The sequence below is a fragment of the Lacerta agilis genome, chromosome 4 (genome assembly GCF_009819535.1).
Source record: "Lacerta agilis isolate rLacAgi1 chromosome 4, rLacAgi1.pri, whole genome shotgun sequence".
Lineage (NCBI taxonomy): Eukaryota > Metazoa > Chordata > Lepidosauria > Squamata > Lacertidae > Lacerta > Lacerta agilis.
The window spans coordinates 7,380,733-7,394,731 of NC_046315.1; the positions used below are offsets into that span (position 1 = coordinate 7,380,733).

A 13,999-nucleotide genomic window follows, 5' to 3' on the forward strand; every position below is an offset into this window, starting at 1 on the left:
AGAGTTGCAATAAGTATTTGGACTGCAATGTATGCAAGAAAGTCAAAATTTGCAGAGTTCCATTTCCCAGAAGTGATAGAGTAAGTGACTCACCACTACAGCTTGTTCATTTGGATGTAATTGGTCCATTTGCTGTAAGCAGGGGTGGAGCACGTTTTTCTCTAACAATTGTGGACGATGCAACACGTTTTTCTTGGGCCTATCCCATGAAACACAAGGGAGATGTATTTACCAAATTCAAAAGCTGGGTAGCATCAGTGGAGAGGTTTTTTTCTGTTAAAGTGAAAAGAATTCAGAGCGATCGTGGAGGTGAATTCATGTCTAATGCTTTCAGAGATTGGTTGCAAAAACATGGTATTGGGCATCGGAAAAGTAATGTTTTTAGTCCGGCAGAAAATGGTGTGGCGGAACGCAAGAATAGATCGTTGCAAGACATGATGCATTCAATGCTGGATGATGCTGGGTTACCTATGTCATATTGGGCTGAAAGTATATTAACTTCGTGTTATATTCAGAATAGGCTGTTCCATCAGACTATTGGTACTACTCCTTATTTCAAATTGTTTGGTAAGAAACCTAAGATAGATCATCTACATGTTTTTGGTTCTAAAGCGTGGGTACAGATTCCAAAGCAAATGAGAAAGAAAGGGGAGCCTAAATCTAAGCAATTAATTTTTGTAGGCTACCAAGAGTTTTCAAAGGGTTACAGATTTGCTGAAGGTACTAATGGAATTGTGATATCTAGAAATGCCAAGTTTTGTGAGCACGCTGGCTGGGAGAAATTGCATGCAAACACAGAGGTTTGGTTTGATTCCCAAAGGTTTAACAGTGAAAAAGAGACTCAGAGTTCAGAAACTGTGGGGGAGAAAAGTGCTGAGTCATTATCTCCAAAGCAAGAGTCAGATCAGTCATCGCCTGTTCCTAAGCAACAGCAAGGGGGGCGAACGTCTGAGGGGGAAAATGAAACAGAGGAAACTTTTACTCCTAGGAGGTCACAGCGAGAAAACAAAGGAGTGCCTCCGAATCGTTATTGTTCTAGCACAGGCAGTGTATGTAATGTAACGATAGAGCCTCAAAGTTTCCAGGAAGTTTTAGCATTGCCACAACAACAGGCAGATTTGTGGAAACAAGCCATGAATGAAGAAATGGCATCTCTTAATGAGCATGAGGTGTTTACACCTGTGGCAACACCTAAGGGAGTGAAGGTGATTGGGTGCAAGTGGGTGTACAAACTTAAACCTTTGGTTACAGGAGGATACAAATACAAGGCTCGCTTAGTAGCGCAAGGTTTTTCTCAAAAGCCTGGTTTAGACTTTGATGAAACCTTTGCACCTACAGCTAAAAGTGAGAGTGTCAGGTTACTGCTAGCCATAGCAGCGAAGCGAAAGCTTAAAGTCAACCATTTTGACGTACAAACCGCATATTTACATGCACCTTTGAATGAAGACATTTATCTTGCTGAGCCACCCGGGTATGAGACGGGTAACGGAGTGTTAAAACTCAATAAAGCTCTTTATGGTCTTCGGCAGGTCGCGAGATCTTGGAATAAATGTTTACATGCAGCTTTAATTTCATTCCAATTTCGACAAAGTGTAGCTGATAACTGTGTCTACGTGCGTGGGACTGGTGACAAACAAGAGTATTGCCTTGTGTATGTTGATGATTTATTACACATGAGTAAGTCAGACAAACAAACTAAAGCATTTGCTGCACAACTATCCAAAAAGTTTAAAGTGAAAGATCTTGGTTCAATTAAGTCTTATCTAGGTCTGGAAGTGTGCTGGGCAAAGGATGGGAGTTGTTTAATCAGTCAGCAGAGCAAAATTAAACAGCTTCTGGCAACATATAACATGCAAGACTGTAAAGGATCTGCTATTCCTATGGAACTAGGATTCATTAAATCACTTCACACAGATGAAAGTCCTATGTTTGAACATCCTGAGTTATATCAGTCAGCAATTGGAAGTTTAATGTTTCTGAGTCAATGGTCAAGACCTGATATAAGTTACACAGTGGGAATACTTAGCAGGCAGGTATCAAAGCCATCGCTTAATGCCTGGAAAGCAGTGAAATTTTTGCTAAGGTATTTGAAACAAACAATTGGCCATGTGTTAAAACTTAGTTCTGCAGGAGATGAACTGTTACATTGTTATTCAGATAGTGACTGGGGAAATTTACCGGATAGAAAATCTGTTACAGGTTTGGTCATTATGTTTGGAGGGGCTTTAATTGGCTGGAAGTCAAGGAAACAGAGTATTGTGAGTGTTTCTTCGACAGAATCCGAATTCGCGTCGTTAAGTGCGTTATGTTCCGAATTGACGTATTTCAAGCAATTGTTAACAGATCTGAATGTAAACTGTGAAGAGCCAATACAAGTTTGCATTGATAATCAAGCGTGCATTGCCTTGAGTAATACTGAAAGTTTTAAATCACGTTCAAAACATGTGTCAGTGAAATATCAAAATGTAAGATGCAGTGTACAGAACAATTTAATTTCATGTATCTATGTACCAAGTGATCAGAATGTTGCAGATGTGTTAACAAAGCCATTGAACAAAGTGAAGAACAAACAAATGTGTAAAAGTTTGGGTTTGCTTGATGAAGTGAGTTAAAAGAACTCTGTATATGCACAGGAGTTAATTGCTACGATAAACAGCTGTGAGGGGGTGTTAGAGATTTCAGTGACCTACTGCAGAAAGGAAATGCAGCTGTTATCTATAAGCAATTAGTAGTTGGCAGAAAGCCCAGATTGCTCTCTCTCTGACCATTAGCAAGCACCTGTGATTGGTCAGTGGAGTACTTAAAGAACTCAGCTTTCACTGAGAGGGTGTGGTAGGTGTTCGTGTGTGGTGTTAGGTTGATGAGAGAGAGACAGAGAGAGGAAAAGATTTTATGTTTTGTTTCTTTTATTTTGTAAAGTCTGTAAATAGTAACTTATGGATGCTAGTTGCTTCAATCAATAAATACTGCATATAGTTATCCAGTGAGTTGCTGAGTTCCTGCGTTGAGCTGTCTAGTCAATTTCACAACAGCCAGAAGCTTCCAGAAAGTCTGCGTCTAACTCTGCGGTGTCCAGGAATACGTTATACTCCTGACACTAAATCCCAAAGGTTATGATTATCTTAAGACTCCTGCCGCCAGAGCATGATTTCTGTTCTTATCCTGAAGCAAAGTTCTTAACCTGAAGCGTCATTTCTGTGTTAGCGGAGTATGTAACCTGAAGCGTATGTAACCCGAGGTACCACTGTATATGAATTCTTTATATATCTTATAAACATACCTCTTTTCACATTATCAAATTTAGTAGAAGCAATTAAAGACCAACATTTGAACAGGAAATACAAACAGATCAGCTCTTATATACATAATGTCCAAATATAAGTTTTTTTGTGTTCCACATATATCTTTACGAACACAAGTGTCAGATGCAACAACTTTAAGAAGCAGTACTTGCAGAAAATGAACTTTTTCTTTGTTGTGTTCCACATATGCCTTTGCAAAGTATAGTTGCATACAGCCAAGCATACTATGCTGATGAAGGCCAGCAGAGCGAAACATGGTATTATTCCGGGAATCCTTGCCTTAAGTTCTTTCGTCTGATACCTGCATACAGCAACTATATTTTGCAAAGGCATGTGTTAAGATCTTTTGTATCTTTCGTCTGATACCTGCATACAACAACTATACTTTGCAAAGGCACAGCCAGTTACATTGTGCATGTTGCTGAAAGATAAATGGTAGCCCAAATGATCTGTAAACCTCTCCCACAATCACCGCCATTGTCCAGCTTTTTTCACCGGCGGAAAACTTGCCTGATCGTTTTAGCCTGCTGCTTCAATATTTTTGCTGTATTCTGTAACCTGTTCTGGGATCATAAACCAATGTAGGGCAGGATAGAAATTGAAGTAGTAAGTAAGTAACAAAACGAGCACACTCCGCCACTTAAATCACTGCTTTTTACATATGACCCCCCCCCCCCAAGTCGTATATCTGTGCTGGAAAAAGCTCCAGGAGCCACCCTTAGGATTCCAGCAGAAACTTATCTAGGAAGCACATTCAGCCAAAATACGTTTCAAACCTTGTCAAATACTTATAACATGATATTTGCCATTTCTTCCCCAGTATGTTTTGTAAAAGCACTTTATGATTACGAGGGCCAGACAGACGACGAACTGTCCTTCCCAGAGGGAGCGATAATCCGGATCTTGAACAAAGAAAACCAGGATGACGATGGCTTCTGGGAAGGGGAGTTCAACGGATGTGTCGGGGTCTTCCCATCCGTACTAGTAGAAGAGCTAACAGCCGCGGAAAATGGAGAGATTCAGTGCGTTGTGGATGCTCAGGTATGGGAAGAATTTTGCCCGCGTCCTGAATGGGCATGCATGGGACTGGACAAAGGCTTGGTCAGCCACAATGTAATCAGCAATTGCCACATTTCCCCTGTTTCACTAGACGGTTGTGCTTTTCAGAGAGTGCCCTTAACGCTGTAACAAAGGCAGGCAAGTATCTTGGAGCTAATCTCTTCCTCTCCTAGCTCAGGAGCCAGGTGGCGTACTGCTTTAACACTGGCAAGCTTTGATTGCTGCCTTTGTCGAAAAGGTCTGCTTGCAGCATTCCGCACAATGACACGTCCAGCAGAGGTGTAATATTTGAAAGAAGCTCCACCTACAGAGGTGCACAGCCAAAGCAGCAGGGTTCAGTCCCATTCATCTTGGCAAGATGCAAAGCCCTTCCTGATTCCAGAAAGAGCTTGCATGGAAATCCCTCTCCTAAAACAAAAGTTCCTCCCCGCCCCCACTCATTTTAGCAGGGGATCCCATGTAAACCCATTTCTGAACCCCTGCTACAAAAGAAGAAGGGGGGAATATTCATTTTAACAGGTGATACCAATGCAGATGTTCTGTAAGCTGTCCAGAGTGGCTGCGGAAACCCAGCTAGATGGTTGGGGTATAAAAAATAAAATTGTTGTTGTTGTTGTTGTTAATAACAACGACAACACCTTCCTGATCCAGGAAGGGATTTGCATCAGAATTGCCTGCTAATTCTGATGCAATTAGCAGTGTGTTGCGAGGTGCTTTGAAATCCTGAATGTCACTGTGACATCAAGTGATGGACAGGTGGGCAGCTCCCTCCACTGATCAGATTTGACCTGTGATGCCAGCCCCGATGAGAATCTGGCCTGTGGAGCCAACACGGTTTCCCATGCCTGCTCTACAAGGACGAGACCACATTATGGGCTGACAGAACTAGTAAGGATCACTTATTTCAGTACCTCTGTGCTACTCAGTCTTTGTACGTGCTCATCAAAGCCCCCGGGGGGACCTTTGTGGAAGTTGTAACAGCTGCCTGATCCTAACTTTTCCCCTGCGATTCAGGGCAATAGCTGCTTGTGAGATCTTTAAACGCCAGCGTAAATGGGAGGTTTTTGGAGAATTGCGAATGAAGGCCCCAGCCCTTAGCTTTCTTTGCCCGAGTCCATTTAATATTAACCGTGCTTCGAACATTGGCAAAGGTTAACAGCAGATGTGCACAAAGAATGAAAGGAGTGGTGAGGGGCAAAAAGGAAATAAGCAGCAGAAGAAGGAAGTTCCCCGTCTCCTTCCTGTAATTAATCTCTGTGTGGTACATTGAGAGATCAAGCAGAGCTTGGCAGGAGGAGAGTTGCCAGTTCTTGCATTTCCAGCCTAGTGTGTTCATTTCTGAAAAATGTGCCTTCATTTTGGGGTAGTGAGTCAACTTTTTTATTGTTGAACTTGCTTCCTTGCTTTCTGTTACATTAAAAACGTCTTTTCCTTTGTTTGTTTGTTGCCTCCTCTTTCTCCAAGGAGTGAAGGGTGATGCATGCAGGGCTATTTTTGTGAGCCAGCTAGGCTGAAAACGCACCCAGTGAACTTCGTGGTCTTTATCTTTTACACCGCTTCGACTGCTTTGCACTATGAAGCAGCCTGTGCATTTGTTTAAAAAATAAGAATAGTCAAGCGGGGATTCGAACTCGGGTCTCCGCTGTAGCACACTGATTCACGTGGCAAATTGCGTGCTTTTGGCCACTTGCATCTTTCAGTTACTTGCCACGGAACTGGACTTGGCTGCAACTCCATGCTGCATTTACACACATGAGGGGACACACTCCTTTGACACTTCTTAATTGGCGGACAGGCCTGTAGTCCAGAGCTCTGTGGGTTCTCTGGTACACAGGGAGATCTCATTGAGCAAGGAGCTTTGGGGGGAAGCTCTGCAAATGCCATGCAGATGTGCCCATGAAACCATCTCCAGCTGTGGTGTTATCTCCCTCAGGAGGTCTGCATGAAACCCTCCTGGCTTCCTACAAGAGAACCTTAAAATTGTTTTATTCCGTTCTGCTTTTTAGTGTAGATTTTTTTTCTAGCTTGATATTTTATATATCTCTGCTGTTTTTAAGTAATCTCAATTTCCGTGTCTTGCTTTTAAATTTGTTTTAAGTGCATTGGGTTTTTTTAAAAAAATGTTTGTTGTGCTTTTGTTTACATAATCGTGTCTGCCTTTCTTCCCCTTTTTTCCGTGAAGTCAAAAGCAGCTTGCAAAGTAATCCTTTTAACTTCTTGTTTGCTCACCTTGAATCACTGTGACAAAACGGTCTTGGGTAGTATTCATAAATACAAAACATTTTTGCTAATTGCAGAATTATGGTGAATGAATGAATGAATGCTTCTGTTCCTGTCGTTTGAAATGGTTTGTTAAGATAACCCTGAAAAGAGTCTACTATGCAGGTGCGACGCTTTGTAGGCAGAAACTACCCGGTTTACTTTGTCACAGCTCTTCCTACTGTTTATTCCTTGTACTGCAGGTATCTCCATCTCCAGCACCCCAGAATTCTCTGGCGCCACTGCCGCTCTATGACCAGCCTCCAACCAGTCCTTTCCACAGCCCTGATAAGAGAAGCTCCCAGTATTTCCCAAGATCTCCAACGACAAATGGTAAGAGAGATGAAAGCTCTAGCGCCAGTGTTCCACCTAAACATTAGGAAGAACTTCCTGACAGTGAGAGCTGTTCGGCAGTGGAATTTGCTACCAAGGAGTGTGGTGGAGTCTCCTTCTTTGGAGGTCTTTAAGCAGAGGCTTGACAGCCATCTGTCAGGAATGCTTTGATGGTGTTTCCTGCTTGGCAGGGGGTTGGACTGGATGGCCCTTGTGGTCTTGTCCAACTCTATGATTCTATGATTCTAAGATGAAAGCGTGGGTGTCTCTGTGGTACCCTGCACGGGAGAATAGCCAAATTTTGTAAGGTGATGGAGCAGGTTTAACATAAGGTTGTAGCAGGGAGCGATGCAAACCACTGGGGTTTGCCCTTCTGACTTTTCAAAGTCCTGCAATCAGTCACTTAACACAGTATAATGCTATGCACCAGGAGCTTGGGGGGGGGGGGCAGCGGCAGTGGATAACCAGAAAATAAAGTCTCTCAGAATGTTAAATTTTGAATGAGGTGTTGTTCTCTTACGCGGCCACACAGAAAACACACATCCCTGAAGTTCGTGAATCTCCATTGCAAAAGGAAAGAAAAAAGTCTCCCCAAAATTAATGTTCTTACGCGAGACTTGAAATCCTAAAGTTATCTCCACTCAGCATATGTCAGTGGTGCAGCCTGTGTGACCGATTTCATCTAGGAGCAAATATTGTCAGGGACTGGCTGGATGAGGGAGGAGGAGTGGGGGGGGGGGTTCCCTGGGGAAGCCTGAGAAGAGGAAGGCTCAGAGCCCAGGAAGTGGTGGTGGTGGGGACACTGAAGACAGGTCAGAGTTTGAAGGGAGGGGGGCTGAATGGTTGGATGCTGAACAAGCAACAGGCTGGAGTGAGAGAGAGGAAGAAGAGGCAGAAAGCACTGCAGACGCAGGACAGGCAGCTGGGGAGGAGGTGGGGGCTGAGGCTACAACAGATTATCAGGAGCCAGCCAGTCCTACTGTATTTGGCCCCCCTCCTCCCTTGTCTTACATGGGCACGGAGTGCTTTGTGTGGAGCAGAGCAAAGACAACCAGAAGCACAGGGAGTCCCTCCCCAGGAGTGTTTAAGACTGCTGGGAAAACAGCCGGACGGGGAGGTGACTAAGGGGGAAGTGGGAGGCACAGATAGTCAGTTATGGCAACTGCTTTACAGGGGCCAGTCTTGCCCGTAGGTTTATCTGTTTGTATTCTGCTTCCTTGAATAAAGGATCAACTTTACTGCTCATTTCTGTGCTGACCTGCAGCTGCACCAGTCCTGACATACGTTTGTTTTTGTTTTGTTTCTCCCCACCACCGCCACCCCCCACCAATTTCAGAAAACAGCTACACTGCAAACTCTCCTGGATTCTCTCAGCCACCACGACCTCTTCCCGAAAGCACTTCGTATGGCAAACTGAGACCAGTAAGTTTTCCAAATGCACCACAGAGCTACAGAAATTGAGTGTTGCTGCTTTGACTCCCGTGGGGTAAACTGCACTGGGCCCAAACACAAACTGGGTTAGAAAAAGTCTGCTGCACGCTGCACCTTTGGGCAGAACTTTGTCATTGCATTTCATTGGTGGCCAGCCTGAGATACGGTTGCCACAGGTAGCCGAGTCTTCTTGGATAAGAGGCTTGTAAGCTTGGTTGTGGCACCCGTTCTCCTCTGTTCCTCTACTTCCTGCTCCCCAGTTCAGTCGACCAGAGAAAAAGGTTGCCCTGAGCAATGCCAGCGGCCAGGGGGTTGGCAGCAAAAGCGGTGGCCAGCATTGGCACACAGTCCTGGCAACAAGGATGCTGTCCTAGAGACAGAAGATGCAGCAATGATGCCAGGCTAATTGTCATGATGCCAATGGTGCAGTCCTGTGGTGACTCTGTGGGGCTCAGGAACCTTGCAAGTTTTTTGAGTGCTGGCAGGGAGCATGTGCAGTGACAGGAAGCGGCAAATAATGGCAGGACCATGTTCTTTCGCCCGTCCCCCGTCCCCATCAAGGCTGTGCTGGAGCAGTCAAGCAGATCCCAGGGGCAAGGGTAGAAGAGGAGTTTGGTGGTGGATCACCCTTCTTCCACGATGCGATGCCAGGAGGTGTCCAATCTTTCACACCACAAATGTGGAAGGCATTAGATGAATGAAGAGCCATGCTAAGTCAGACCACAGATCCAGCTAGCCCAGCACGCTCTTTCCAACAGGGGTTGGCTGCCTGCTTGCAGAAAAGCTCCCCAGTAAGGCATAGCAACAGTAGTCCTGTTGCTATGGCCACAGCATCTCATGTTCAGAAGCAGACTGAATGATGATGATGATGGGGCTTTTGGTTTTAACTGGAAAAGCCTCAAAACCAGTATAGCACTTGAAGTGGTGTCCAGCTACACTTCCTGCTGCGTATCTTGCTTCTCCAGTGCTTTTGCAGAGTTGTTCAAACTTCAAACTTCTTCTTGCGCAACGGTATGTGTGCCTTTCTTGCCAGCAAATAAACTCCCACAAAGTCTGGCTTGTTTCAAGTCAGCAAGCTTTAATTACAAGCATGTATATCATGGAGCTTCTCTCCCGGGCTTACGGAAGGCATGTCGCCAGGTCAAAAGCGAAAGCAGGACTGACCAGGAAATAAACAGTGCGTCACATAAATCACATAGGCTTCGCATACAGCAGAACCCCGGATGCTGTGACACATCTTCCCTGTGGGAGGGGCATACTGTTGAGCTTATTTAACCCTGAAAGCTCCAAACCTCAATAATAATAATAATAATAATAATAATAATAATAATAATAATAATAATAATAATTTTAAATTATTATTTATACCCTGCCCATCTGGCTAGGTTTCCCCAGCCACTCTGGGCGGCTTCCAACAAAATATTAAAATACAAAAGTCTATTAAGCATTAAAAGCTTCCCTGAACAGGGCTGCCTTCAGATGTCTTCTAAAAGTCTGGTAGTTGTTTTTCTCTTTGACATCTGGTGGGAGGGCGTTCCACAGGGCCGGTGCCACTACCAAGAAGGCCCTCTGCCTGATTCCCTGTAACTTGACTACTCGTAGCGAGGGAACCGCCAGAAGGCCCTTGGCGCTGGACCTCAGTGTCCGGGCAGAACGATGGGGGTGGAAACACTCCTTCAGGTATACTGGACCGAGGCCGTTTAGGGCTTTAAAGTTCAGCATCAACACTTTGAATTGTGCTCGGAAATGTAGATGGAGGTTCCATTTAGCTCTCCTGGCACGATTGGCAAACCATCTCGTAACTTTACCCTTGATTTGTGGCACCCTTTGCCACCACTGCTGTAAATAAGGAAGTGCGCCTCCAGTAAAATAGGGAGATAACTACCAAGAACTTTGCTGAGCACCCCAACCACCAGCAGCTCGTGGTAGAAGGAACTATTGATGGCTGCTAGCCATGATGGCTGCGCTCCGCCTCCATGGTTGGAGGCAGTGATGCTTCTGAATACAAGTTGTCAGAAACTGCAGGAGGGGAGAAGAGAGCTCCTGTGCTTGCCTTCTTGCAGGTTTTCCACGGGCACCTGGTCGGCCACTGTGAGAGCAGGATGCTAGTCTAGGTGGGCCATTTGCCTGATCCAGCAGGCTCTTCTGTTCTTAAACTGCATGCATGAGGGCCATGGTTGGCTCGGTGCTCAGGTTGGTTTCTCATGCTCAGTTTTGACTGTTTCAGGTGCGAGCTGCCCCTCCTCCTCCCACCCAGCATCGTAGGCCGGCAGAGAAGATTGAGGATGTAGAAATCACCTTGGTGTGACCAGCGGGGACGAATTGCGCAGTAGTGCTACAATCAAGGCCAAATGTTGGCGACGTTTGGTCAGCTCTCATTCTTGGGCACCTTTGCATGATGATGATGATGATGATGATGATGATGATGATGGAAGAGACTTTTTTTAAAGACGAGAAGCGGGAGGATTCTCCGGGGACGTTGACGTGGCGGTGGTCCCTTCTTCCCACGGTCATTAATATTTTGTGCCTTTTAATTTGTCGCTGTTTGGTTCAACTTTATATATCTGCCATCCTTACTCCTTTAGCACAAAAAAAGCAAGCAGAGGAACGCCTTTGCAGCTGAAAAGCTGGCCGTCTCAGCTTCTGGCGGAGGCTTCTGAGAGCTCCCCTTTCCGTGCCGCTTACAGCCAGTCTACAGATCGCAGCTTCCCTTGCGGCACCAGTTCTGCAGGTTGACTCTTCCCCGTAACTGCTGCCGCGTGTAGCACCACGAGTTAAGGTCTCCTTCCTCGTCGCATCGGACACATTGAGACCTCTCGATGAGGGAAATGGGGGGGGGGGATTTTTAGCGGTGCTTGCAGGCTGTGGCAGGAACAGAAAGTCACCGCAGGAGTACATTTCTGCAAGGCGGAAGCAGGTCATGTAGGCCAGCCCATAGTCTTGCATACATAAACCATGTGCATTAGTACAGTATATTACTGTTGCCATAGGAATGTGTCAAAAAAACATTTCTTTTTCCTATTCAAGTAGCGTTACTTATCTGATTAGGTTTATTAATCAGAATGTATGGGATAGAGGAGGGGATGCACACAAGTGTAAATTAAAGGAGGGGCTGGCTCCTCTCCCTCTCTCTCTTTCTCTCCCTTGCCCCAAACAAAAGATGAAACAAACAAATGAAAAAAAATCCTACAACTAAAGAAAAGCACTGCAGATCATATTGGGGTTAATTACTTCCGCGTGCACCTCTTTTCGTAATTAACCGCAAAACCCGAGCGCTAAACGTTCCTTTTGTATTGATATTTATGCAGTGCATTTAGTAATAGAGCATCTACTACTACAGAAATGCTGACTTAGTAGCAACAACATGTTTTCCTTAGGATAAAACTGAATAAGCAGGATTCTCATCGTAGAGCTGGAAGTAGCTGTTCATTTCCTCTTTGAGAGGGTTTCCCCCCACCCCTCCCCTCCTTTTGTACTTGTGCCTCTTCTTGCCCCAGTTATTGCTGTGTAGTTTGCTCTCTGACATATAGCAGTATATTTTGGACACTGGAACATCCGGCTAGAGTTAAGAAGTTTAAATGTTTAGAATATTGACGTGTGGTGTCTAGCTTTAGTGTTGGGTAGTGCTAGCTCAGAACTCCGCACGAAGCCCAACGGCCAGCCTCGGACCCAGGGGGGCAGAGGCGGCCGGAGACGGACAGTCCTTTGATTTCTCCTCCTCACCCCCAATGGCGTTGAAAGAGGCACAACGGCGCCGTTGCCGCCTCCTGCGTGTAGCACTTGTTTTGCTCGTCCAGCTATCGCCTCTGTTCCAAAACGCTTTCGACTAATTCCCCCACCCCACCCCCCCACCCCGGCCAGCTCTGCAAAATTTTGAAAAGCCTGCTTGGCAGAGGAAATGGCACCGGGTCAAAAGAAATTGACGAGGCCTCCGTCTTGCCTCTCTCTCTCTCCGCACTTGGGACTAGGGGTAGGGGAATGGCAACCATGCCCCCCCCCCCGAATCAAGCTCAGAAAGCCAGCCCTGGGGTCTTGCCAGGTCTGTCGCCTCACTTTTGATGGTGGAGGACGGAAAGCAGCAGCAGCAGGGGGGGGGGCAGCTGGGAGGCCCCTTTCAAACCCCGGTTTCTCTCAGTGAAAGCCGCTTGCAACTTTCAAGAGAGGCAGTCGTTTTGTAGTTGAAGATGATTAACAGTCAGATGGGGAGGGGGGTGTATTTTGGGGTGAAATTAGTCTCCAAAAGGGCAATACTCAAGAGGGAAAAGGAAGAAGGGCAACCGTTTAAATCAAATTCCGTCCCGAGTAGTTTCCAACCAAAGGGCTGGAATATATATCTTTAAAAAACCACCTACAGAAATGTTCTTGGAGCTCATCAAAAGAGCTCTTGTATGTTCATTCTCCAACCAACCACCCCGGCCCCCTGCAAAGCGAGTAAAACCTAGAATCCGTTTCCGCACTTTGTTGCCTAATGGAGTACATCTTCCTTGTTTTTTTCCTTTTTAAATTCCGTGGCTGCATTTCGTGAAATCATTTGACGAGATTTCCATCTTAAAACTTTGCACAAATAATCTTGGCCGGGTCTCTGGACATATGACTGTTTTTGCCAATTTTTTCCCCCTTCAGTTTGGTTGGCCTGAGCAAGGGAAGAGCTGTTTGAAGCATAATAGCGCCTTCTGCAGCAATTGCCAAATATCTGGCAGATTTCCTGTGAAGATTTTTTGGGGGGGTGGGGTTGGGGTTGCAGGGGGGGTGCTAATTCTATCCTGTTGATCTGTTTGAGGTCTTTTTAAAAAATGTTTATCAAACTTATTCTTAAGTTTTTTTAAAAACAACACAAATCCAATTTTTTAAAGAGCTGTACTGCATACATTTTAAAATGCTTCATGAAAAAACGATGCCAATAATATCAACATGTTCCATTTGGTTGGCCAGTTTCCCGCATCTTTTTTTTGTGTGTGTGTTACCCAGACTCTCAAAATTCAGAAAGTGTTATTTAAAAAAAAAAATTCTTCTTAGTTATATTTTAAAAATATTTTCTGTAAGAGCTGCTAATTTTTATTTAAAAAATAAAAGTTGTAAAAATACACCTCCTTTTTAAACTTCATACAGGGCATGCAATAGAACATATCACAGTGTACACTGACAGTACACTTGAAAGCAGAACTTTGAATGCTTTCTTTATATTGGCTGTAAAACTTTGTATTTATTATGTATAAAATGTTGAATAATAAAAAAGTGGCTTTAAATCATGGGCCGTGGCTTAGTGCATATTGAATGCTGAGGCATTGCCTTTCATCAAGCTCCTTGAACAAGTGGGGCACTTTTATAAAGGGATTTAACTATACGGTATAAACCTGAATGTCTGTAGGTGTCTTATCCTGAATCGGACCATCTCAGTTCAGTATTGCCTTGACTGATCGGCATTGAAAGCCAGTGTGGTGTAGTGGTGAAGAAGAAGAAGAAGAAGAAGAAGAAGAAGAGTTTGGATTTGATATCCCGCTTTTCACTACCCGAAGGAGTCTCAAAGCGGCTAACATTCTCCTTTCCTTTCCTCCCCCACGACAAACACTCTGTGAGGTGAGTGGGGCTGAGAGACTTCAGAGCTGCATGTGGAG

General features: G+C 44.9%; 1 protein-coding gene across 6 annotated transcripts in view; it reads left to right on the forward strand.

Annotated features, from left to right (window-relative positions):
- The window catches only part of FCHSD2 (FCH and double SH3 domains 2), a 132,280-nt gene extending 121,044 nt beyond the window's left edge, over window positions 1-11,236 (forward strand). For 4 of the 6 annotated variants that reach the window (XM_033145973.1, XM_033145971.1, XM_033145974.1 and 1 more), the window contains 4 exons: window positions 4,123-4,343; window positions 6,824-6,953; window positions 8,284-8,375; window positions 10,612-11,236. In XM_033145973.1, coding sequence (XP_033001864.1) covers window positions 4,123-4,343; window positions 6,824-6,953; window positions 8,284-8,375; window positions 10,612-10,692 — 524 coding nt within the window. In that variant the 3' untranslated portion in view covers window positions 10,693-11,236. The remainder of the gene's footprint in view (window positions 1-4,122; window positions 4,344-6,823; window positions 6,954-8,283; window positions 8,376-10,611) is intronic. The other 2 variants (XM_033145972.1, XM_033145975.1) reach the window with 1 other exon arrangement.
- Window positions 11,237-13,999: the final 2,763 nt, after the last annotated feature.